Source organism: Zerene cesonia, chromosome 2, assembly GCF_012273895.1.
Source record: "Zerene cesonia ecotype Mississippi chromosome 2, Zerene_cesonia_1.1, whole genome shotgun sequence".
Lineage (NCBI taxonomy): Eukaryota > Metazoa > Arthropoda > Insecta > Lepidoptera > Pieridae > Zerene > Zerene cesonia.
The window spans coordinates 1,931,872-1,958,491 of NC_052103.1; the positions used below are offsets into that span (position 1 = coordinate 1,931,872).

The 26,620-nt window shown below is 35.0% G+C and overlaps 1 protein-coding gene across 12 annotated transcripts in view; it reads right to left on the reverse strand.

Annotated features, from left to right (window-relative positions):
- Positions 1-1,566: 1,566 nt before the first annotated feature.
- LOC119835838 (cytospin-A-like) overlaps positions 1,567-26,620 on the reverse strand; it is a 51,953-nt gene continuing 26,899 nt past the window's right edge. For 6 of the 12 annotated variants that reach the window (XM_038360912.1, XM_038360892.1, XM_038360876.1 and 3 more), the window contains 20 exons: positions 19,516-19,897; positions 18,905-19,060; positions 18,271-18,456; positions 17,364-17,488; positions 16,995-17,018; positions 16,045-16,204; positions 15,610-15,705; positions 15,270-15,394; positions 14,262-14,403; positions 13,836-14,012; positions 13,446-13,577; positions 12,813-12,950; positions 12,074-12,236; positions 8,315-8,419; positions 7,901-8,016; positions 7,397-7,535; positions 5,348-5,464; positions 4,807-4,930; positions 4,398-4,554; positions 1,567-4,056 (listed from right to left, as the gene is read on the reverse strand). In XM_038360912.1, coding sequence (XP_038216840.1) covers positions 3,967-4,056; positions 4,398-4,554; positions 4,807-4,930; positions 5,348-5,464; positions 7,397-7,535; positions 7,901-8,016; positions 8,315-8,419; positions 12,074-12,236; positions 12,813-12,950; positions 13,446-13,577; positions 13,836-14,012; positions 14,262-14,403; positions 15,270-15,394; positions 15,610-15,705; positions 16,045-16,204; positions 16,995-17,018; positions 17,364-17,488; positions 18,271-18,456; positions 18,905-19,060; positions 19,516-19,897 — 2,854 coding nt within the window. In that variant the 3' untranslated portion in view covers positions 1,567-3,966. Of the gene's footprint in view, positions 4,057-4,397; positions 4,555-4,806; positions 4,931-5,347; positions 5,465-5,522; positions 6,603-7,396; positions 7,536-7,900; positions 8,017-8,314; positions 8,420-12,073; positions 12,237-12,812; positions 12,951-13,445; positions 13,578-13,835; positions 14,013-14,261; positions 14,404-15,269; positions 15,395-15,609; positions 15,706-16,044; positions 16,205-16,994; positions 17,019-17,363; positions 17,489-18,270; positions 18,457-18,904; positions 19,061-19,515; positions 20,044-26,620 lie in introns of those variants that run through there. The other 6 variants (XM_038360957.1, XM_038360967.1, XM_038360929.1 and 3 more) reach the window with 5 other exon arrangements.

A 26,620-nucleotide genomic window follows, 5' to 3' on the forward strand; every position in this document is an offset into this window, starting at 1 on the left:
ATAACAACTAATGACCGTCATAAATGTCCGAGCGGCGTGGTAAGGTTTTACATTCACTGAAATTAACACCTTATTTCGTCGCGACATTGTTCAAAATCTATTGTATCGCTCTTCATAACTCTGCTTAGTACAGACGCAGGCAGAGTCTGGCTTCGGACAATTTTTGTGCGAGATTTTGAGTCGATTTGTTCACTCTACGTCAATTTTAGATATACTTAGTTCGGGAGTAAGATTGAAATGATACCTATACCACCTAAAATCGTGTCACCTCTGATTCATAATTAGATACGTATCCTTGCGACCCCTTTATGACAAGAATAATAAAACAAAATACATGTGATTATTGTTTGTATTTCTTTGTTACGATTAAAGAAAAAAACTGACCTACTTTTTTGTTTTTTTATTGAGTGAATTAAAAAGGTTCAATATACATTGGCTAATCTATTTATCTACGGTCAACCTGGATAAAACCGAGAACAGGAGCTAGTATTAAATATTTATGTAACATCAATTTAAATCGAGTTAAATGACGATAACCTGACACTTATCATGTTATGACATAATTGGTTTAATTATTTTATCGCAAAATGATTTGCTGAGAACAGACGTCAGTGACATGTAGATAACAAAGGTCTACGTTCAATGTGAAAAGAATGTATTAAAAATATATAACGATGTGGAAGATAGAACAGTGTTAGTATGTCGCTTAAGAACAATAGGGCACTCCTATTTCCTTAGTGTGAAATAATAATAAGTAATAAAATCTTTATTAACATAATAATATTACAGTAATGTTGTTACATTGATATGATTTTTAAAGGATCTATAAAGCTGCTCGCCGGCTCTTCTCTGTAGAAACTGCTTTCTGAACCGTTGCTAAATCACCGATTTGACGGTGTAAATGCGCTTCTAAACGGTTGAATAAATGAAATGTCGACTTTAAGTGAGGATTTATATATATATATATATATATATATATATATATATATATCTACTGTATAAAAATAAGTCGGGTTTTCCTTCCTGACGCTATAACTCCAGTACGCAGGAACCGATTTCCACGGTTTTGCATTCGTTGGAAAGGTCTTGGGCTCCGTGAGGTTTATAGCAAAGAAAATTCAGGAAAAATTTCAACAGAAAAGCGGGAAAATAATTTTTTACATACAGCCATCTGGTGGCGAAACGGAGTTCGCTGGGTTTGCTAGTATATATATATATAATCACATTATTTTGTTTATGGCAGCAAAGAAGGTATATATAAGTAAAGCTTAACCAAATATTTTACGGACACTTTTTTAAATGTTACGATTTAAGATAAATCTTGATTGTATAGAAAAAATAATTATCAATGTGATGTAAAAGTTGTTATAATTACTGTTTGAACGTAGAACCGTGTGGTTTGATAAATTGACGAAAAAAATTATTTAATAAAAATTTTACACCTTATCCCTTCAATGGCAATGTAGGAATGTTCGTGAGATAAATATGTTTCTTGTGTAAGTTTGGGAAACAACAAATTAATTAATATAATTTTTATGACTTGTAATATAAAATAAAACAATAAAAATCGATAAATCAGGAACTTTATTTAAGCTATATTTACAGAAATATAATTATCAGAAAATATATACTCTATAGCTTCAACAACCAGATACAATGCAAAATAATTATAATCGTTTTTACAACAATGGTGTTCCAATTTTGTCCATAGAATACTCTACTATTCTAGACTAGAATGTTCTCGAATCATTTGACATTCCCAATTCAATAATCATGTTTTTTTTATCTATGGTCACAAAATTGTTTACCACAGTACATAAAATTCGCAAATCACTAATTCAATACGAAGGCAGCTTTCATATTTTATTCTCTATTTCATAACACGTACAGCTGCAGCTATGCGTCTCGCTCTAATACACGCGAAGGCCAGATATATATTTAAATTTTATTTAGTTATAACTATTAAAAACTGACTGGTTTTAAAAGTAAATCAACCAAATAAGTCTAGCCCCTATTTGGATGTTAATGTAAAATATTTCCATTTCTTTTAAATCATTTGTTGATACAATAGTTCTGACCTGTGACAATGAAAAAAATCTACAAAACTCGTATTATGTGTGCTTTTGAGGTCGATATATAAACGCTGATGGAAAAATAGAATTGTTTTTTCAACTCTCATCTGGAGTAAACATTATCATTACTTATATGATTTGGGTAAGATAGTGTTTCAATACTTGCGTATAATACAATTGTTAGTGTCATTAATTGTAACGACGTTGGGAAGGATTAACACAAGTGAGATTCTACAATAAATGAATGTGTGTTATATCTGAACCGTATTGCATTAGATTAAGGTTCATTTACCCCAAGAACCTTGGTACGTGAATTTTTATTTATATTTATTATTAATTAATTAGTAATAATTACCAATACTCTCACATAAATAGACAGCGAAGTACATCATTCAAGAATATATTTATATACGTTACACGTCTCACTTGTGACGTATTCAAAATGGCGGATGGTCAGTATTGAATCGGAATGAATTCATTTGTTAAAAAATTATGTCTAATTCGCTTTTTATCTCATGCTCTGCGATAGTTCGACGGTTGAATTTTCAAAGATGTTGTATTTCTATTGTGGTTGCAACAAAAAATATAAAAAAAAATCCAGGTTAAGCAACAGTGGGCACGGTCATCAATAGATGGGTGACCACTTTATTTTGCAGTTGCTTTTGGGCTCTTTTGTATAGAACCTTTAGAATCGCGATCCCAATTTTTTTATAACACCCGCCACTTTCGAATAACATCATATCTAGAAGCACTAAATGCAAAAAGCATTAGACCATAAATATATTTAGTCTATATTGACATCACAAAGATGTCTGAGGCTGTCAACGTTTTGGATTAAAACTCCGTTAGTTTACAAGTTTTATAAATTAAAATCAGAACATAACGACAAAGCGTTTTCAATATCTATCTAGGTTTAGAGTGGAAGGCGTCGGTCGTCTCTAGCACAGGTTTATTCCTAGTGATGTGTTGGATTTGTGTTAAATTTATATATTTTTGCTAATTTAAACTTGATAAAAAAAAATATGTTATAGAATGTCTAAAAGATTGACAGCCCTAGAATCTCCCAACCCTACGATGTTAGCCGTAAACCTATCAATCAGTCTTTATTATGGAAAGACGGGATTCAATTCCTTAACACGTACACAACACCAAAAGGCCATTCAAAGGCATACAATTTTCGTTTTTATAATCTATAGAATATTTATTCAAACTACCCTCATTTAATAGGGATTAAGGTTAACATAATATTATGTTTGTTTTAGATTACAACTATCCTCAATATTGTATAATCTGCCTCAATGAATATATAAATTGGCGAAATGGAATCTACTTTAAAATTTGAATGGCTTAAATATTGTAGCACCGAATATTCTAAAAAACAAAACAGATCGATTAACCAAAGCAATTATTATGAAGAAACTTCATAAATGCATGAAATGGAATGTTTAACCACGTGTCTTTTACGATACCAATATCCGATATTTAGCACAAAGCAACTATCTCTGTCACGCCCACTTAAATGTTTGTGAGGAGGCGAGACAGCAATACTTAATACCGTTTACACGTACATCCATACTGTGGCGTTTACTATCAATATCAAAGCTTAAGTTAACCGTTCTATAGTTCTATATAAAGGGAATTATTTTCAGAACAAAATAAGACATAATTGACGCGATAGCGGTATTTAAAAAGTGCTTCAAAACCGTGGAAGAAAACTAGCATCACCTACCATACAATCCGGACGCACATTTCGAGACATACGAACACAAAAACACACTATCTTTAATATAACCTACAAATCTGGTCCGCTTAAACATATTTTGGACCGTGGAAATGCATAGATAAGCTAATAAATAACAACCAACATAGCTTGACCCTTGCAAGCGAACGGCCGCTAAGTCTCGAAGTGCTTGTATATGCTGGTCACGTAGGCCATCACTTGCTGCCAGTCTGGCCGCTCTTGCTGTATCATGTCTTGAATGTTCTGGAACAAATGTATAAATATTTGTTCCGATGCCATCTGGTGACTAATTAACTAATAATTATATAATTTGAATTAAATCCCATAGGAATATTTAGTAGCTGTTTCGAGAAATCAGCTAGGATCATTGTAATTAGTCACGCTACGACAAATAGGGCAGAGTATCAGAAAATATTGCAAAAATAGGAAAAATTATACCTTTAAAGAAAGTTAATACAGTTAGAAATTTGGATGATAGCTTTGATTTTATACATCACTATGAACAAATAAGTATAAACAGCATATGATATCTATAAGTCTTTCGAAAATAGACAAACAAAACACAATACAGGGTCAATTCATACCAGTGTGGTGGGTATCCCCACCGACTCAGCGGCTGCGAAGGCTACGGAGAAATTGGTCCTCTTGTCGTTGGGCGTCAGCGACGAGTACGGGATTCGAGTCTCGCCGAGGTAAGAGTGCAGCAACGCGCATAGCGCCAGGCCATCGTTCCAGGACGAACTGCACAGGCAAACAGAAGGGTTTTCAAATGTAAAAAAGGTGACATGGTGTTCTAAAAAGGCGAAACTCCATAAACTTCTAGTCACAATTATCTAATTATTAGATAGATTAGAGATTTATTGAGGTCTATTTTATTTATCAAGGGACATCCTAAGTAATGTTCTAAAACTATCCTGTATAAAGTACTAAATACTAGAATTGATAAAGAATTTTAAAGACCAGAATTTCGCACCTAATACACGTAGCTTTTACCTGAAGTTAGTTATATCAATGTTGTTATAGCCCATCGTCTTCTGCTGACACCATTTCAGCAGAGCGTTGCGTTTGGATCCGCCATTTTTCACTTGCAGCGCGTTGAGGGGATCTTTTCTTTCACCTAATGGATTATTTACTCTTTACTATGTATACATAATATATCAATTGCTGTTCATTTGTATTACCAAAACTCGAAAACGGTTGGATAGATAGATAGGAACATGAAAGGGTGAGAAGATTATGGATAAATGTAAAAAAATATATAGGGTTGCAAAGTTTATATAGTCAGCCGGTAAGAGTATTTGATTTGAGGAAACCGTAGACGGCTCTCTTAAGTTTTCTATGGTATGGCAGACAAAATATTATGTGTATTTGTAATATTGTAGTGTAGCCTATGTCACTTTAGCCTATGCTCGCTCGCTCTGCGCTGTGAATGAAGATTAAAAAAACAAACACACTCTGGCATTTATAATTTTAATGCGGATGTATACACCGTTAATCAGTCAATATCTCCATCAACTCGACAACAAATACTCACATATATCCCCATAGCTGTTCCGCCTCACGAACGACTCGATCGCCTTCTGCTGCAGCGAGGCGAGCGCGCGCTGCTCGTCCGGCATGTTCGCGATGCTCATGCCCCCGCCGCCCGACTCTGCCCCCGTTAGACACGTCAGCAAGCGAACCGAATGTGACAGCTTTTTGGTTGATGATTTTTTTTTTTTTTTTGAAAATCGAACACGGTCTTGTGGACGCAACTTTATCCAGAGACAACATTTGACACGTTAGGTTACGGTTTGTTTTTTTCTGTTTATTTTTCGAGTACTATGCCCGTGATCTTAATGGAAGGTCGTGTAAATTAAAAATGATCAATAAAGAAGATGTTAAGGTAACAGTTTCAATTTTCTTTATACAGAGTTAAAGTTTGACGTTGACAGTTCAATTTTTTGCCATAAAGAGATTTAAATAGGAATTAATGTGGAGCCAGTTTTAAATTGGAGGGCTATGAAGAATATGTGGTACGGTATATTTGAAGTCAGAAAATATTGTATGGATATAAAAAAAAGTATAGAATCTTGTAAAAACTGTCACATTTCGGTTACGGAAATACAAGAATGAATTGAACTAGTTAAAATGAAGACAATTGTGATTATTTTTAATCCACCACCAATTTAATATCATTATACATTTTTAAACTCATGCACACAGTTAATAGCTGAGGGAAGATAGTTAGATACAATGAGAAAAGAAGAATAAAATTTTGTGAAAAATCAATATACCTACACTATACAATATAACTACTTGAAATATTTAATATTTAATTTTTTTTTTCTAAAAAAAGTAGTGAAACAGCAAAAATAAATCAAAACGAGTCACACTATGTGTTGAAGGTATCGAAAATAAGTGTTACAGTTTTTTTTCCTAATAAAAACTCATTGGAATTAACAATTGAAAAAAAAAACAAATTGAATTGATACTACACAAAAACATGTGATTATGTTGTTAAATAAAAACTCAAATTAATTGGATCCTTTTTATTTTTGGAATAAGAACTAAAACGCTTTAAAAATCTTTATCGCGAGCCAATACTACGGTTGCATTTTGACCGTTTGATAACAAAACAAGACCCAAACCAAAAGTATCCACTATTTAGGAAGAATAAGGTCTTCGTTATGAAAAGCTGTACGAAGGGCTGCAGCATAAAATGCAGGTATATATAGGCACAGACAATACAAAAGTTAGGATAGTTAATAGATAAGACGCAGCCTAAGAGCCGTGGTCATGCCGGCATGCTGTAAAAGAAAATATAAAGCAAATACTTTCATGCGGTCAATTGTACGAAATTAGTTTACAATAGAATTGCTTATATTGATAGTGTTAGTAGTTATGTTAGTAAAATGGTCCATAGAGTTTTTAAAAAATAAAATGTTGTAACTAGTTCTTATTCTAACAGCTCGGAAGTATTTTGAGCACTAGGCTCAGAGAATTCAAATTGTTAATTTGTTCAGTTTCACGAGACATTGCTTGAGCAACTGGCTAGAATGTTTATAATTTTAATTAAAAAAAAATTGTTATGTTACGTGTTAAAGGTTTGAAAAGTGATACCATAATGCACATGAGAATAATTTCTGTCATAGACCATAGAGATCGATTTTTTTTTTATGCAAAAAGGCAAAAAATGTAGGATATATGAATTCAGAAATATCTTTTGACATTTGACGTTTAACAATTTATAAAAAACATCTCGCATAACTTCGAAGTGTATCTTTTAAGTTCCATACAACGGTCTGATTCGGTGCAAAATATGGTCAAGTCCATACTTGAATCTATAGATAATGTTAAAAAAAGGTTAGTAAATTAGTAAAGTTAAAATATTTTCATGCTCAAACTGCGGGTAGAACATACATAACAATCGTACATCTTTGTCCAATTTTTTTTATATTTATAAATATAGATACCTCAAATTATACTTAGTTTTTACAAAAAAAAAGTAAATTAAAGTATAATTTCCCTTGCACATAAATTGTCTATCTTAAAATCAATGATCAAATTACAAAAATCAAATTCAGCTCCCCCCCCCACTAACCGGCGTTGCTGGGCGAGTTGCGCGCGCGCGCGGCGGGCGGCTTGGCGAAGGCGGGCGCGGCCAGCGCGCCGCCCGCGCTGCCCTCCGCCGTGCCGTTCTTCATGTTCGCCGCTACTGCGCCGCTCTGGCTCTGCACCTGCTTGTGGAAGCATATAGCAAAATAAAAAAGATGTGAAAAAAAATTCTATAATAATTTGAAACATGGTTTGGCAAGATTATTCTAGGTGTCATTATGATCTATTAAAAAGTACACAAATATAATTTATATTTATTAATAGGCTGTTATCTATAATTAAACCTAACTTGGTCAGGTTAGGGTACCTTCTCAATTAAATCATTTTCTGTGTCCTGCCAGATCGAAATATTATTTTTTGAGTCCCCCACGGAACGCGGAAACAGCGGAGAAGACACTATAAGCTTAATTATGTTCATTTATATACAAGATTAAATTCTCTCAAATTACCCATGCATTATGATTATTACAATAACATTTAAAAAAAATACCTGCGGCCACTCAGTGACGGGCGTGGTGGCTGGCGACTGTTTGGCCGCCTTCGCCGCGTTCTCTATGCTCTCTATGAGAGATTTCACAGACAGGCGGGAGTCTTGGCGACTTACGCCTGGAAAATAACACAATAATTGTTACGACACTCACTAAAAATGTAATCATGATTGTCATGGTGATGATGATGATAATGATGAAGTGACAGACTGGTGATATGTTTTTTGATTTGTTGTTATCTCTTTGTACCATTTCACGTTCCTTTTATTTCATCAAATTCATAAAAAAGATTAGATAACAAATAATTAGGAAAACCTTAAAATAGATCTTATTTTATTATTTCCGTTTTAAACTTTTAACTACTTTCGCAGACGTGAAGCAGTAATTTCGTAGATAAATCTTGGTTATATCCTAACCTTTAGTCCGACGATGTGACGCCGCTGTCGCCATAATGTCCTGTAGAGACGCGCTTGATAACAACGGTGGGGGTGTAGGAGTTTCTTCGGCACGAGGGGGTAAAGCTGTAAACATTAAATACATAATTATCATAATGATACAATGGTTTATTTATTTTCTTTCATATTACTCAGAACCTTAAACATTTATATTTATATTATTGTAAACTGTGTCAATGTGTCCACTGCCTGACTCTTGAGAAGATGAGTTAACAAATGGATAAAATAAATATGCATGTAAATTATTTTTTACTAAAACTCGTTGATCGATTTCGAGACATATTTAAGCCTCTTATCAACAAACATTTTTAAACATATCTAATCAAATAGGCCTTAAATTACAAAACAATAACCTTCTTCCTGTATCATTTCAAACAGCATAAGCAGTGCTCTGTTATATTGTGGGGTGAGTCTCAAAGCTGCTATGAGACAGAAAGCACATAGGTACTCAGTTTTAACACAAAAAAACAACACATCGTACAAATGAGGGCGTTTCACAAGTAACAAACTCAACCAAAACCACCACCACTTTTTCCGCCACCAAACCAAAATCACAAAAAAACATTTCATATGACCAATATAGACTGCAAAATTGACGACAAAATATAAACAAGGTAATAGATTATGAGAGTATTTTGATTTAAATTGAAAATATTATTTTTTGGCGTCAACAATGCAGTAAATCCATGGTCATATAGTTATTGACGTCGACAGATATCACACGGGACGTTCCAGCTCACATAAGCCTAACTTACGTAGAGGTTTCGACGTGTCATTTAGAGAGCGTATGGGATGCGATAGTCTTTTGTGTTCCAGAGTAGTCCAATGATACGTCTTTCTGTCGCGAGGAAGTGATCCCGTATTTAAGTCCACACTTGGCGCTGCCTGTCCTTGCAGCGAAAGCTTCCTTAAAGGCACTTCAGTATCTTTTCGAAGCTCGACCTGAGGTGGTTTCTTTTCTAAATTTTGATTGACACTCCCGAATCCTGGTCGTTTCGTCAAACTGCTAGCACTGGGTGATCGCGATAATGATATCACAGATCTTGTTACTTTAGACATTTCTTTCACTATTTCTGGTGCAGCTTGGCTAAACGGTCTCGTTGGATGCGTTTTAGGTTTTTTAGGTTTCCGTGGCACTTTCAATATAGCTTCACGTTTTACCTCTTCAAACTCATTATTACCAATTTTACTAGTTAATTTGTCATCATCTGCTACGTTCTTATTTACTTTGAAAGAAATCGGTTCCCCAATTTCTTCGTAATAATTTTCCGATTCTTCTTTTTTATGAATAGACGGAGGGGGTTTTCCACTCAACCGCGTATGTTCTGTCTTAGGTAAATTCATTGGTGAACTAGGTTTGACAAAAGTCTGTACTGTATTAATTACAAAGGGCACATTTTCCATCGGTTGATAATATTGGTTGTCGATAAGCCATTGAGGCGTCCTTGATAATTTAGCTACCGAATTATATGACTCTTCTTTCACACTTCCTTTACTATCTAAGTTTTCATTCGATGTTGCCTTTTTGGAAGGAAAAGGAAAGAGTTTTGTATTCTTGTGATATAATCCGGTTTTTTTATTTTCTAATTCAGATTTTGAGGGCTCAAAATTATTTTTGATATTTTCAATATTCGTTTTAATTTCTTCAACTGATGTTGTGTTTTTATCGTCTCTACTAATCACTTTATCGGTGTCATCGTAATATATTGTAGTCTTAACGTTTTCTTGTTTTTCTTCCGTTCCATTCGTTGCTTTATTTGACTTGAAAAACACTGGCTGTATTAAAACAGGACTTAGTATGATTGGAGACGTTTGGCCAACATTTGCATTGACTAAGTTCAGTGGCGCTAAATAAGTGTTAAATCTGGTAGCACTTTTCTTATTTTCTGTATTTATCCTACTTACCTGTGAAGTAGGTGTAGTAGATACATCCGGACGTGTAAAATCACTGATAGTATTTATTTTTAAATGATAACTCACGTTATCGTCGATATGCGGTTCGGGTAATGAATTCATATCTTTTGATATGCTACGTTCGATAATAGGTTCTTTAAAGGGATTACTTTGCTTATCTGAATTATTTAATTCGTTTGATATGAATGTATCGTTATCTAATTTTTCTGACTTTAAATTAGATTTGTTATCGCTTAACTTTTTAGCTATATGTTTACGTCGTTCCGGTTTGAGAGGACAAACCTCATTTGGATCTGCTATAGTCTCTTTTTTTTCTTCTATCTTTATTGATGGTGACAAATCGGAACTAGTAAAAACATTATTATTTGTGTCATTACCGTCATTTACACTACCCATTCTATCAAGAGCAACTTTAAAAGTAACTTCCAATTGCTTATTAACTTTTTTGATGTCACTCTCAACCTTCTTATCAGTTACAAGGATAGGTTTCACGTCCAAAGGTTGTATCGGAAGATCATTATTTTGCGAATCATCTGGGTATGGATATGGTAAAATTGATTCTGCTTTTATTATAGGAACTACATCTTCTGTATCAAAATTTTTGTCTGGAACTTTCGACTTTTCTTTTGGTTTAAAGGTTTCCAACGTAAGTGGTGGGCTTTCGATTTTCTGTATTTCATGAGCGTCGTTATTTTTTACAATTGGGAATAAAAATATGCTATCTGAGCCTTCTGAATATAAAGAAATTTCACTGGAGTTAGTGTTTTGACAAAATAAATCAATACTAGTCGATTCATTTAGAGCATTTTTGTATTCCTCACTGGAACTGAGATTGTCGAGACTAAATGACTTTGGTTTACCATTCAATAGATTTGAAAGCTGTTTTTTACCATAACTTATTTTACGCTGCTGAGTATTCTTAACAAATCCTCTATTTAATGTGAAACTATTATCTATACCTCCTTGCCTGATAAGTTTTGCACTAGGTTGTAAGTCTACAGCATTTTGTCGTTTAAGATATTTATTCACAAGAGATGTACCGATCTCATCAAAAGATTTACTTGGAATTGCATTGTCGATTTCATCATCATTGGTTTCATCTAATGTTACATTTTCTATCGAAAGTCTGTAATTTTCAATCGTCGATTTATCATCCTCTCTTCTGTTAGTTGGTCCATTATGTTTGAAAAACGCTTGATCAACGATACTATCTTTAGAAACGTCGGTTACACTATGCACGCGGGATAAATATCGAGTTCTTATATTCTGAAAAATGTCTTTCGGCGAATTGGTTGGTGTGTCAACACTATCAGAATCAGTGTAATACACTTCATCGTCTGAATTCCTTACGTTTTCTTCATTCCCTGACCTGTTTAAACCTGTTTCGGTACATGAAAGTTGAATTAGACAAATCGTATTAACATATATATACAGTACATTATTCGAGATGATATATTTACTGTTAGTCTATGATTGCGACTACTGGTAAGCCTTACATAAACAATTAGTGCATGACTATGCCAGTTAAATTGATCTATGTATGACTAACTATAAACTACTAAACATGCAATTTAAACATTTCAATCAAATTGTTTCAAGCACCATGTAATCTACATAATTCTGGTATATTCAAGAAACTCAATTCAATCCAATTAACTGGAACTTTCTAAAATAATAAAGAAAAAGAAATATCACGCATCACGTGCCAAAATATTTATGAACATGTCTCAATTTTTTCTTTACTACAATCTAGACCATATCTAAATGCACTATTTCCACACATGCACTATTTCTCACACAAGTTACCTTTCAACGAATGCATTTGATCCTCCAAGAGTCTGATGCGGTCTCTCGCCATCTTGTTCTCAGAGACGAGTCTTTCAAGTTCTCTCTGCGCTTCAGTTTTGAAATCGTTGGCCACTCGGACCGTCATCAGGAGGTCACTTTGGAACTGTTTCCATTCTGCCTCCTGTTTAATTTTAAACTAATTAATTAAAATTATTTTTTTGTAATTACCTACACTAATATTATAAAGAGGAATAATTTGTTTGTTTGTTTGTTTGTTTGTAATGGATAAGCTCAATAACTACTGGACCGATTTTAAAAATTCTTTCATCATTAGAAAGCTGCAACTTCGCTGAGTGACATAGGCTATATATGTACCCCGAGCAAAGCCGGGGGGAACAGCTAGTCTTTTATAAATTAACAAAAGAAAAATTTTTAAGTTTGACACTCGTATTATTGTCACCCGAGTCCCGTCTTTACAATTTTGAAAACATTTCATTCCCGTCATAGCACTTATTGAAAGTATTGTAAAATTGTACACAGTAAAAAACTCACAAAATCCAATAACTTTCTCTCACTCACCACCCCGCATTATTTCTATCGTACACTCAATCTTAGCTACTAAGTACCCCCAACAATCAACCATACACCCGTCTCGCTCGCACGCGCTCGCCGCTCGCACAGCTGCAGGGCGCCCGCACCCCGCCTCCCGGCCCACATTATACCCGTCTCGCTCGCACCCGCGGGCGCGCATACTCACGTCCCGCTCGCGGTCGCGCGCCAGCTGCGTGTGGCGCGCGCGCGCGTCCTGCAGCTGCCGCTCGAGGTCGGCGGCGCGCGCCAACGCTTCGCCCGCTCGGCTCATTAGCGCTAGCTTCTCGTCCGTCGCCACTTGCACCTGGATAATCAATTCTTTGTTTTAGATTTCGTCGAACTGTTTGTTATTTTATACGAGTAAGGTAATTAAATATACATTAGAATTAAATAATTATACAAAGAAGGTGAAAATTGAGGATGAATTATGAAATTACAAATCATATGACTCAATAAAAAATGCGTACATGTTTTAAAACTGAAAAAAATACACAAAAATGCAGTTATCGCTATACATGACATGACGCATAACGCCTATAATAACATATGTAATTAATCCCACCCAAACGAATACATATATACTAACCAATAAAATGGATGAATGAATGAAAAGTCTTCGTTGCGCTGCAAAATACATCATATAAAGGCGAACAAAAAAGAAAACAAACAGCAAAAGGTGGCCTTATCGCTAAGTAGCGATGTCTATCCGTTAATAAGATAAGGGCCAACACTTATAAAAAAATAATAAGCTTGAACAACTTCCCAAAATAGTATAATATCAATTAAATGACATATTGACCTGTATTTGCAGCTCAGCTGTGCTATCTTGCAACGTCTGCAGTTCCCCCTGCAAGGCGGCCTTCTCTTGCCGAAGTTGCTCCAACTGGAACTCCAACTCGGAAATAGTTGACTTTGCGTTGTTGCGTGATACCTGTTGTTATAAAATATTGAGTTGTATGAGTTGATCGTGTGAAATCTTTTTTATGTTATGAATTTAAAGTTCTATTTTACTTATTCTCTATCACACTCGGGATTACAAACACTATAAATGTATATTTAAAAACTATTATGTCAATACTTCTTTTTTCTAATGTGCACTTTTTTTTAATTATTATGACACTAAAATTTATACAATCAATTAATTATTTTTAACCAGTATAACTAATACACAATAAGTATGTGCACTCACGAGCGCATCGTCGTGCAGCTTCCTGGCGTCGGAGTGCGCGCGGTCGAGCTGGCGCTGCGCGTGCGCGAGGCGCTCGGCCAGCGCGTGCGCGCGCGCCGACGCGGCTTCCGCCTCGCGCCGCGCCGCCGCCGTGGCCGCCGCCTCCGCTGCCGCCGCGCCCTCGGCTGCTCCCGCCAACTGCGGATTCATTACTTATTGTATCATTGTTTAATTATTTATTTTTCATAATTAAATTCTCATTTAGCACATACTTTACAAACGGGAGTTTTTCTGTGTCTATTTATTGCATCATTGTTTTTTTTTTAAGTTACAAGAGTTATTTTATGAACTTTTAGTCATCCCTCCTTCCCACTGAAAACTAAAATCTTGGGCACGCCTGTGTCCAGATAGGTGTCGCCGTGTGTCAGATAGGTCCGCCGGCGGTACCTTGGCCTTGGCGGCGTCGAGCAGGTCGGAGAGCGTGGCGACCTGGTGCTGGCGCGCGGCGGCCACCTCGCGCGCGGCGCCCGCCTCGTGCTCCCACTGCGCGCGCTCCGCCTCCGCGCGCTCCAGCGTGCCCTCCAGCGCGCTGCAACACACGCGCCGCTTTATTTTTAGGGTTCCGTTCCTCAAAAGGAAAAACCGAAGCCCTTGTGTGACCCCAACTTTAAAACCCTTTTTTCGGTAACGTGTGGAATCAAGTTAAATTTCATATCACAAACGAATGCAATAAATAATACAGTCGTTTTTGGTGCAAATTATCGTCTAAGAATAAATTGCGGAAAGCATAAATTTATAGTTAGATCTAATAATTATACCTACTAGCTGTACGACTACCTCAAGTGCCACTTGGCCATCTTTTATTGTTTTCCTGTTAATTTGAAAACAACATTTCTGCTTGATATATGTCCATGATGTGTTCACCTCGAAAAGTTTGTTAGATGGTAGATAGCATTGACTACGTGAAAAATATCATAAACCAACACTATCGATTATTGCATTAGAGTGCTAAATCCAGTTTGATGGACCTAATAAAAAAAAACCATTTCTTTTTGTATCCTAGTACAACGTATCCTCGCATACACTATAGTGTAAACGACAATTTATTTATGTGCCCCGAATAAACCCTAGTAGTGATGAACGAAGGCCCTGTATATCATGATAAACGTCAGGCATAGAGCAGCTCAGTTCCAACTAATCATAATAACAAAAACCTTGACATAATTGAAGCGTTTCATCGGGAACATAAAATGTCTATTAACACAGTGTACACAAAAAAAAATCAAATCAAACAATCAAGTGGAGAAAAATATATATTCTACATTCATTTTTTTTTACACTTAAAAATGACACGATTGGAGAATCGAGTAGCAAAATCCAAAAAAAAAATCGAAGACAATCCAATACTACACACATTCAAACCTTCTCTTTTAAAGATTTAAAATCGTTTCTTACCGTATCCGCTCATTGAGCGTTTCTATCTCTTTGGTCTTCTCTTTGAGCGCAGCGCTCGCTTCGCCAAGCTCTGCTTCCAACTGCTCTTGCTTGCTTAACAGGAGCCGCCGTTCTTCTTGCGATACCTACACATTGAAATAACACGAAAAGAAACATTTTTTAAACATTTGAATTTTTTTTATGTTTTTCTTAATTTTTTCTATCTTGTCTACCCGGAATCTATGCCTCACATAGTGACAACAGCTGTTATACAAACAGATAAGTTTAAGAAAATATCACAAGAAGAAAAATTATACTTCGACGTTTGCTCATTTAAAAAAATAAAAGAAATAAGAATTACCTTAAGAACAGCAAACAACTGTTGATCAGTGTCGATGGGTCCTAGGGTTTCGGGTTCGATGCCCTCTCTAAGTAACAGTTCTTGGAGTGTATCGACCTGAAATAATAGAAGCAAAAAATGAAATACATTAAATAAATCAAGCAACTATACGAAATAAAACATATAACAACAGTATACATAATTATTAGCTACAAAAAAGGTCAAACAAAAAGAATCACGTACATCGGTTGAAAAGCCACAGCCACTTATCGAGAAATTAAACAAAAATAAAAATTACAGTCGAATTGAAACAATTTTTCAGAAAAAAGAATGATTTCGAATCTGTGTTGTTCTTTATTATTATTACTTCATTGTTTTCTCATTTATTTTAAATAAAAAATAATGAATAATTGTATTTTTAAGGGATTCTTTTCAATTATTGTCGGCAGTGATTACCTTAGTCCGACTGTCTTCTAATTTCTCAGTTTGTCGGCAAAGCGATTCGAGCAGCACTTGTTTTTCGTCGGCCAACCGCTCATTGTCGGCGTGCGCGTCGGCCAGCTGGGACTGTAAGTCGGCCAGTTCGGCCAGTGTGGCTTGCAGTTCTTCGCTTGTGCTGTAAATTGAATGAAGACACATTATGTTATATATATTGTTTTTTTTTTAATTAGTCAAAAGTATATCTGTTGTTGATGATTTTTCCAAAAGCAATGTTTTTTAATTACCAACGATCTTTCAAAATATTTATGTGTCCTTAACCAATTTTATTATTTAGGTGTAGCTATGGTTAAGTTTTCTGTGACTACCATTTAAGTACTCACCTATATCATTGCCAAGCAATTCTTTTTTTAAAGATTTAATGGCTTGGATACGAAATTGTTAAGCAATAAATATGCAACAAATTGAGAGAATAAAATATTTAATTTTTAGTTTTATAGCATTGAAATGCTTTATGCAAATTAAATTTAACAAAGGCCGCGTTCCATCGATACAATATTGTAATCATTGAAATAATGTTTCGTATTGGTTGTGATGGTTCTTAATCATCTCAATAGATGGCGTGGGGTGCCCCTTAGGCACATGAAACCGAAAGAGTAGAAGAAATTCGATTACTGTGGCAGGATCACGGGTGGCCGAGAGGCTAGGCGTTGCTACGGTTAGGCAAGAAACGCAGGTTCGAATCCTGCCTCGTGATCAAATTTTTTCTATTCTTTCAAAAAAAGAATAAAATATTTTCTTTACTACTCTACTATATGAGTATATGATAATGAATTTCTTTAATTACATCTTTCTGACTACAAAAGTAATATAGACAATAGGATTTTGGCATTACTACAATGATGCGAGAGGTTCTGACGTCACGGCACACCCTGTATATACTGTATAGGGAACGTTATACCACTCACCACAATTCAATATTGTCCAAAAGACTAAAAATAATAAGAAACAGGTTTTAAAATTTATGCCATATTTTAAGCTGCCTAATATTAGTCTCCTATACTATTCGCTATAAAATATATTATGAATAAACTTGCCTGTATTATTACATAGAGTAATTATAAAAAAAAAATATTTTCCACCTAAATTTTCATTCATATCGAACCTTTCATGAAAACAGATGGCGCTGTTATAAATATTTTATATTTCTTTTTCCCAAGCTAAAGATGACAAGATTTTTATCAAACACATAAATTCAAATAGCCAATAAAACTCTTAACTTCCAGATCCCACCTACTAAACCTCTTCAACAAAACACCAATGACTTTATAACATACCTGTAGTGATGTTCCTCCATCTGCAAGATTCTGTCCTGAAGACAGGCGACAGAAACCTCACTTAGGGAAGACGACGAATGTTTGTCCCATTCTGGAGTGCTGGCCTCTCCATTCTCTCCCTCCCCCTGGAAAGAGAAACCTGACCTTTTAAAAGAAAGTACTAAAATCATTCAAATTATAGAATGAGTTCACGACCTGGGTTTCTGGTATGGGCAATTTCAATAGAAATAACATTTTAATTAATGTTGGGAACCATCTTTTGACGTGCGTTATTAGTATATTATTTGTTATCGATATACTAATAAATAACTCTGACCCAATATAACAACTTAAATTTTAAAAAATTTACTGTGGGAGTCGAGCACGCTTCGGCACGAATTGGGCCAGCTCGCACCGGGGAAGTACCACACCCCCACAGAAAACCGGCGTGAAATAGTGGCATGCCACTGTGTTTCGTGCGGTGAGTGGGGGAGCCGGAGGCCCGTTTCCTTTTCCTCACCCGTCCTAGTCCATTCCTTCTTTCCATTCGTTAATCCTTTCCTTTTCCCTTACCCCATAAAAGCGGGCAGCGCATTCACAGAGGTACTACCTTTGCGAATGTTTATGGGCGGTGGTGATCGCTTACCATCAGGCGAACCACCAGCTCAGCTGCCCGCTATGACATAAAAAAAAAAAAAAAAAAAAGAAAAACAAAATTTTATAAAGTGAATGTATATTGCTGGATAACCATCAAAGCATTGCTCTTAACATGATATTCAATATATTCTAAGACAAATACGACAATACTCATGAACTAAAAGCTATAGACGCAAGATTGAATTATATTTGGCAGTTCCCAAAAATACTTGTCAACACACTACACCACATATCCCCTGCTCTACATCACAACGTACACCAATATACTCACATTGTGAGCCAAAGCTATAGACGCAGGTGCAGAAGAATGCATCCTCCTGGGCGCCGGCGCGAGCAGCAGCTGCCGCTTCTCGCTGTCCGACAGCGGCGAGTGCGCGACCCCGCGCAACCTTGCTCGTAGGGCACCGTTCTCATCTGCCAGTCGTTCTAGTGCCGCTTCTCGATCTGCTTCGTGACTCTGAAAGACATTTTTCATTTGGATATGACAAAAGAAACAAAAAAGAACTTTGAATTTTATCTTTCGTTGTGATAGACGAAGACAAAGGCATGTGGAAAATAAATGAATTTTTTTTATCTATATGACTATAGACATGTGAAACTTATAACACCCCGTATTTTTTGCGTTGAGGATTAAAAACAAACATGTACAAAAATTAGTAGTGGGAGTAAAATATTTCATATACCCTCATTGACTGTCTAAACATGAAATGCTATACATAGCATTACATGTAACAAAAACGTAAAGAAAACGATAAGATCCTGACAAGAGATTGCAGCATAAACTACCATTAATTAACCAAAAGGAAATGTTACTCATCGAATTTGCAAAAAAACGTCGTTACAATTGCCGAAATTACTAACCAATTCAGTTAATTCGATTCGTCGCGTATTCGTGAATCGATTACCTTCAGTCTGTCGAGTTCCGCCCTCAGTCTGTCCGCTTCGCTGGCCTTCTCCAGCAGCTCGTCCACGCGCGACTGCAGCGCGGCCCGCTCCATCGTGCTCTCTTCCAATTCCCGCCTTAGTGATTCTATCTCGCGCACCCCTGATGTCAGTGAAGCCTGCACATTGTTGCAGACATTATAAATAAGGAATATTTGCAGTAGATCCGATGTGTTTGTGTGGTCAAGCCGAAATGTGCCGTTAAAGTCATTAACCATGAAAAACAATAACGAACAAATGAAGTGGGATTAAATATATTGCCAATAGAATGGATGAATTTAAACTAGTCATAAGTAAACCACAATTAGTTATTGTTATTTGCTAATTAACTTAATATTTAATACAATGATCTGCATTTTTCGCGACTTATATTTGTTTCTTATACACACAGTAACGATGTTAATAAAACAAAACATCATGATAAGTTTGATCCTAATATTTTATTTGTCGAGACGACATTAACTTGGTAGATCTTGGAGCGTAAACAATTTTCAATTTTTTTGTTACTAAGGCAAAAGCACTATAAAATTCTTGCTAATTTTTTTGGCAGACAAGGAAATAAATACAATCCTACCTCAGAAGCAACTCTAGGCCTCAGCTCGACGTCCTGAAACCCTGGCATGTGTTCTGCATTCAAGTTGACCGGCAGACTGATGCACTCCTGCGATCCTCTCTCGTCTACCGACCCAGTTCCCAATTCTTCCGCGCTCCCATAGTCATGGGGCCGGACCTGCGCGTCATCATATTCAAAGCCCTCTCTCAATTCTGGGTCTTCGAGAACGGCATTATTGTTGCCCAAATCTTTCTTCTTGTGCGCCTTATTCAACTTCTCCTTGGAGCCGAATATTTTAAGCGTCTTGTCTCTCGCTGGAGCGACTTTGTGGTGTTTCGAGTCGAGACTGGACACGGAAGGAGCGCCCTTGAGGGTCGCCTCTTGCTTCCCCTGGCTGGGTCCTCTACGGAACAATGATTTGAACTTCATCATCTTGGGCGTCTAGTTCATCGTTTTCGTATTACTGTTCGATTGTATTTGCATATCGTAACGGTCACTGTGTTCGATCCGTGATCGGAATTGTTAGGTGTTTGTATTGTTTGATGTTCACTGTTTATAGAATTGAAATTATTTATGTCGCGATCGACTTAGTCATTTGGGCCAATGACGTTCGAAATAACAATTGCGTGGACACTTATAAAAGAACTTATAAATACACCTATATGGAATCAAGCTATATTAATTGATATATATTTTTAGCTATATTCGCTATTATCACGTCGGAAATATTCCCGATTAGACGATTTAAAAAGTAGCAAAGAAATATATTAAAAAGTATTTAAACCTACGCGATTTAGCGATAGTTGCTTAGTATTTTCTATAAGGAAGTAATCAATCATACATCATGCAATGTCGCTGTAAAACGGGGAAATTTATTATGCATTTGTAGATAGTGAAAAAGACGTACATATCGTTGCGTTCAATGCAAAGGTTTAGTTGTTAATAATACATTTGCGTCATAATACAATATACATACACTATTTATTGTACATCATTTGATTGATAGTTGTTTTCCTTGTAAATTGTTATGTCACCTATCTAGTCTTCCAGTCGTGTTTTAAATCCGTCACGTTTTTAAATTCATTATCCAATTTGAAACATTATTTCCTGACCTACAAAGGCAAAAACAATTCTTAGCTTTATAAAAATGGAGGCAATTTAAATTGGTGATTACAAAAAAAAACAATATAAATTTAACAATCAACTGTTTGTTACTAGGTAAGTAGCAGCCGAACAAACGAGTCCTATCTCAATTATCAGATAAATGTAATATCACAATACATATGTTTGAGACACGTGGTGCGGTTGTTATAATTTATATCTACCGCTTAGTCAAGTAATTGCACTGCAATAAACGCACTATTCTAAATCAATACGTACGTACTTTACGTTCGCATGTAATGACGATTTAATAGGTTGTGATATATTATTATGCAGGAATTAATAAAAAGTAACATCAAATCGAATTTTTTACACACTTACATTTATATTGTACTAATCATTATAGATATAACTAATAATTGTTGAAATTTGATAACCTCTCGAGTTATAAATAAAATACATTACGTTTTAAGCAAATCAAAATAATACACAACAACAATTTTCCTTTTTTTTTAACCCTAGTTTGTATAACAAAATACAACCGCACTTTTAATTCCCTTTGCCCTAGCTGTCCAACAGCTAAACGGATAAAAAAAACAATAAACCCGCCAATCAAAATTCCAAATTCAAACGACACAACGGACGTCACTTTAGCCACAATCCCCTATTCAATTGTTCACACCGTCCCCTCCCCCGCACACAAATAAAACCGCCTATTACCCCACCCCGGTGTATTTAAGCGTTAGATTGCCATGCATCCGATTCCGAGAATAAATTCCCCTTGCACAGTGAATCCAATTATTGTTATTTATCTACATGCTACCATTAGCATCGGAATACAGAAGAATATTTACTTGGAGCCCTCGGGCAGTATTGCAAAAAAAAATTGAACTTTATCTGTGACTAAACGTATCTTAATCTTATGTGACGTGAATGGTTAGGATAAATATTTAGACAATCACACAGTTGGACACAGTTTTCTGCATAAATATTTTATCTAAGTATATGGAGTACATCTTCCAATAGATGTGATATGCTATTGTATACAGGCATTCTATTTTAAATACGAGTATTTCATACAATCCTGGATTTATGATAGTACTTATAGAATAACCGTAACTTTAACAAATGTCACAAAAATAATATCAAGAACAAAGGATAATAAATCAAGATTTAAATAAAAACAATTCAATGAGTAGTAGGGTTATAATGACATATACATCGCAGACATAATTTTATGGCACGCTATTCTTTTACGGTTTGGCAACCGATTATGATTTTGACATCTATAGATGTATCAAGGTTATTTCAGTCCACAAGTTGAAATTGAACCCGTCTGGTAAAAAAGCAATGCAACAACAGTTAACTGTCTGTCTATATGTTTATTTTTAGGTTCAGTTGCGTCGCATTGCAAATTATAAACACGCTTGTGAACTATCAAGACATATATAACAAATATGTAAGTATATAATATGGTTTGTTTTTCCTGGCGGCCCATCTTGACTTTAACGAGATTTTTTTATATCTAAGGCAAAAATTAATTTTTGTTTTCAAAAATCATTCAGTTAAAGTACTAATAATAATAAACTAGTAGTCTCCCCGTGACCACGCTCCCTGTAAAGTGTTCGAAACGTCGGGTAATAATATAATGAATAAATCGCGTTTAAAATCCGTTAAAAAGTTTTTAATTTCTAAATGTATAATACTCGCGTGAAATCAAACACAAGAAAATACTATAATAATAAACTACTTTATGGAATAGAGGAATTTTATTGTACATTAAATCTAAGATATTTATACAGTTGCTATCAAAGTGAATATTATTGTTAAAAAAACGATCATCTTCGGAGGTATTTCAATACTAATTTGAAACTCGATTTAGTATAAGGTTAACACAGTTTTAGCGACATAACAACAATTCGCAGAATCGATCCTTATAACGTGTAAGAACCACACATGTGCCATGTACGAGTATATTGTATAAATAGCTGCGCCCCGCGGTTTCACCCGCGTAAGTCGTATCCCGTAAGAATATCGGGATAAAAAGTTGCATTTGTGTTATATGTTATTCCAGTTGTCCAGCTGTCTACGTACCAAATTTATTGCAACCGGTTCAGTAGTTTTTGCGTGAAAGAGCAACAAACATACACACATCTTTACAAACTTTCGCATTTATAATATTAGTATTAGTAGGAAGGATAGGATGAACGCAATTTTAATTATTTTTGCTTAAAGAATCTACAATGATTAAAGTTTGCACATTCCATTTATGCAATGTATTAACAAGTAATTGTTCATGTTAATGTTTAGTATACAATTGATAAAATATAATTCTAATACAGTTATAACAAACACAAAAACGTACCTATACACTACATTATCACAATAACGCACGGATTTATAGAATCTCCATTACCATGTCCTTTATTATAAAATCGTTAGGATATGTCGTATTCATTTATTTGAATTGTACTTGTGATTTATAAATTGAGTTTTACTTGCTGTCGCATTCCTCATAATGTCCTAATGTAAATAGAACCTCTTTGAGCCCAATAAAATAAGTACTATATTATTATGATTCAGTATATGTACTGTTTCTTATGACATTTGAAACGCTTTAATACACAGATCTATACTAATATTATAAAGTGGAAAGATGTTTGTAACAAATTGGCCCAAAAACTACTAGACCGATTTTAAAAATTCTTTCACCTCTAGAAAGGTGCATCTTCACTGAATATATAGGCTGTATTGTATGTATCACGGGCAAGCCGAGTCGGATCGCTAGTTAAACGTATAATAGTGTTTCTAACCAGTTGAACTCCGCCATTATGGAATAAATTTTCTTCTAATCCAATGCGATCAAAATAATTGACATCAAGTATCCGCGTTTTTTGCCAAACCGTAGCAACGCTTAGCCTCTCGGCCACCCGTGATCAGTTCGAATCCCGCAACGTGATCAAATTTTTTCTATTCTTTCAAAATTTCTCATTTATAAAGCATTGCAATGCTATAAAACTAAAAATAATCAAGTATCTATTTTTCTCAACTTTTGTTGTTGTGTAAAAAGTTGACTAGATTTCTTGGTAAGTCGTGAGTCACTTAACGATAGCTGATACTTTTCGTACCGATTTGATATAATCGTGATTATTGTATACTAGCGATCCGCCCCGGCTTCGCTCGTGCTACATTTATAGACTATAGCCTTCCTCAATAAATGGGCTATCTAACACTCAACGAATTTTTCAAATCAGACCAGTAGTTCCTGAGATTAGTGCGTTCAAACAAACAAACAAACAAATTCTGATTATTTGTTTTTACGTATAAACATAAACCAATCACAATTATATGCATTTGTAGATTTTAAAAATACAATCTTATATTATACACATGAATAGAATGTGACCCTCATTTCTAAGCTAATTTTATCTCGTTAAAAATATAAGTATCAATCAATCTCATTACATTTTTACTAGACAATATGATAATGATTGAACAAATAAGTACAAAAGGTCAGAACAAGTGTTCTCAAGAGCTTATGATGACATTGATTGGTTCTCTAACTTACTGCTACTAACCATCTACCTACGATATCATTTTTTTGTTGGCTTGTCAATATCAAATACAATTTTAGATTGACAGCTATGCCTTGATAATAGAGAAATTTTTATCACATTTTACAAATGAATGAATGAATTAGTTTGTTTTAGGTCGTGATATCGTAAAATATAATCCCATTGCTATGTACTGAAGAATAAATTCGAAAAAAAAACACGATTTAAATCCATCAAAACGCCTTTCCAAAACAAATACCTATGTATTCGTATCAATATAAGTATCAATCGTAATTTAACGATACGGTAACCCTAGGATAGCTCGGGTGAACGACCAGTCATGGCCGCGGTGCGCCAACGGACTACGATGAACGATCCCATTTGGCTTACATTAGATTTTTAGTACATTCGAATCTTTAGTTCAGTAGGCCAGTTACCTTTATGTCATGCGAATTATAATTCCGTTATGATTTATCGGCGTTCTTTTCAAAGTTTTACGTCTGCAATCGAGCATAACAAAATACATATAGGTACGATTTTGGTGGGCAAAAAACTATATAAGGATTAAAAAATCGTATTAAAATAATCGATCGTTTATAGAACCGCTGTGGTGGTAGCATCTACCTACTACATAGACGGGCTTAAATTTAACGAAACAATTTGATAGTAGAATTCCTTTTCAGTTTATACTAAACGTAAAAGTGTGATATTGGATGAATATCTGAATTTTTTTTAAATGGATTTAAATTATAGTCTGGTCTAGTGCTTATACAACTTTTTCATCCAGGCACCGACCGGGCCAGAGAAAAACGCGGGTGGAAAAATGTTGCTGGGTTGCTTACCTAGTAAGCTACATGCAAAGATTTTTGGAAAAACTACAGATTCTACAATTAGGCAACCTAAGCATCTAAGATATACCCAAATCAGTGCTAACTGTTTATGTATATAAACCATACCAACTATTTGAAACATGTTGAATTTCAAGTGAAGTTAAGCAATGCACTTGCCTTCATACCTTTTATAATCAAAAATAATATTATAGAGAGGAAATGTTTGTGTTTTTGTATGTATGATTGTAATGTTTCAAATAAAAACTACCAGAACGACTTCAATAATTCCTTCGCCATTAGGAGGTTGCATCTTCAGAGTCTAGGCTAAGGATAGATTAAGTATATTTAGTATAAGAAATGGCGCAGAATCCTGCTTTTTAATCGTTTTATTTTATCTCTGTTACTATTCTATACATTAAAAATTTACCCATAACACATCGACGCTACTTCAAATGTACAGTTCATAACAAGAACATAAAGATAAGAGAATCACCAACTTAAACATAGATTTAATAACAAGTATATACTAGGTATGTAAGAGTTCCAAATGACTGGGTATGTTTCTAATGTTACCTGAGCATTATAAAGTAGAGAAACCTTATAATAAATCTATCTACATGAAATAAATGAATCGCCAAACGTATTGGTAAGCAGAGAGCCTTCATTTCTTTGTTTTTGCAATGGAGCTGGTGAGTCGCCTGATGTTAACCTCTACCACCGCCCATGAACATTTGGGGAGGAGAATTGGAAAGACTTTGAATTGAAAAGGGATTTAGACCTTTCTTGATCCCTCGTCAATCCTTGATTGACGAGAGGAATAAAGAAAAGGACTGAGGAGGGTTAAGAAAAGGATTAATTATTTTTTTTTAATATCTTTGTTAAGGCACAAGGAAGATTCTTATGGAGAGAAAAAACGTACCACGGGTGAAGCCGCGGACCAATAGTCAATGTAATGTTAAAAGCATTTGATTGAAGCAACATTCCTGCGGTAAGCGGGTCTATAACACATAACACGCTATATTGATTCTGACACCGATAAATACCTGTTCGTTGGCTTTTAACCTTCATACGGTCATTAAAATCTTAACATTAACATCCAACTTTCTTTTCTAGAAGTTAACTGAACAAGAATATACGCATGTCTAGTTACAAATAAAAAACCTATCTACAAATAAAAAAATCTCTGCCTAGTGACAAATAAAAAATCGGTCACGTGCAAGGATTCTGTGCAAATAAGTTAAAGAGCAACCGCAAAAAAGCGCTCACCCATCCAATTAATGACCGTGCTAACTATTGCTTAACTGACTTGGACAGACAAACATGCAGTCAGGGACACCTGACTCTTTTTCGATTATATATATAGATACAGATTTAAACTGTAGAAAAACTTCAATAAAACACTCACAAAAATTGAAATGAATATCATGAAGAAAGCGAGCGAAACGTTGCAATAAATGGCGAAAACATTACACAAAATTATATTTAACTTAATATCACGTATTTTCACACGACAATCGTCGTAAACAATGGAAGGAAACTGTAACTTATTTTCACAGTGACGCAAGAGTACTTAGTCTGGCCATAAATACTGTTACACTTAATTATAAAAAAATATTACATTTGAATTTCGAATCTGTCATT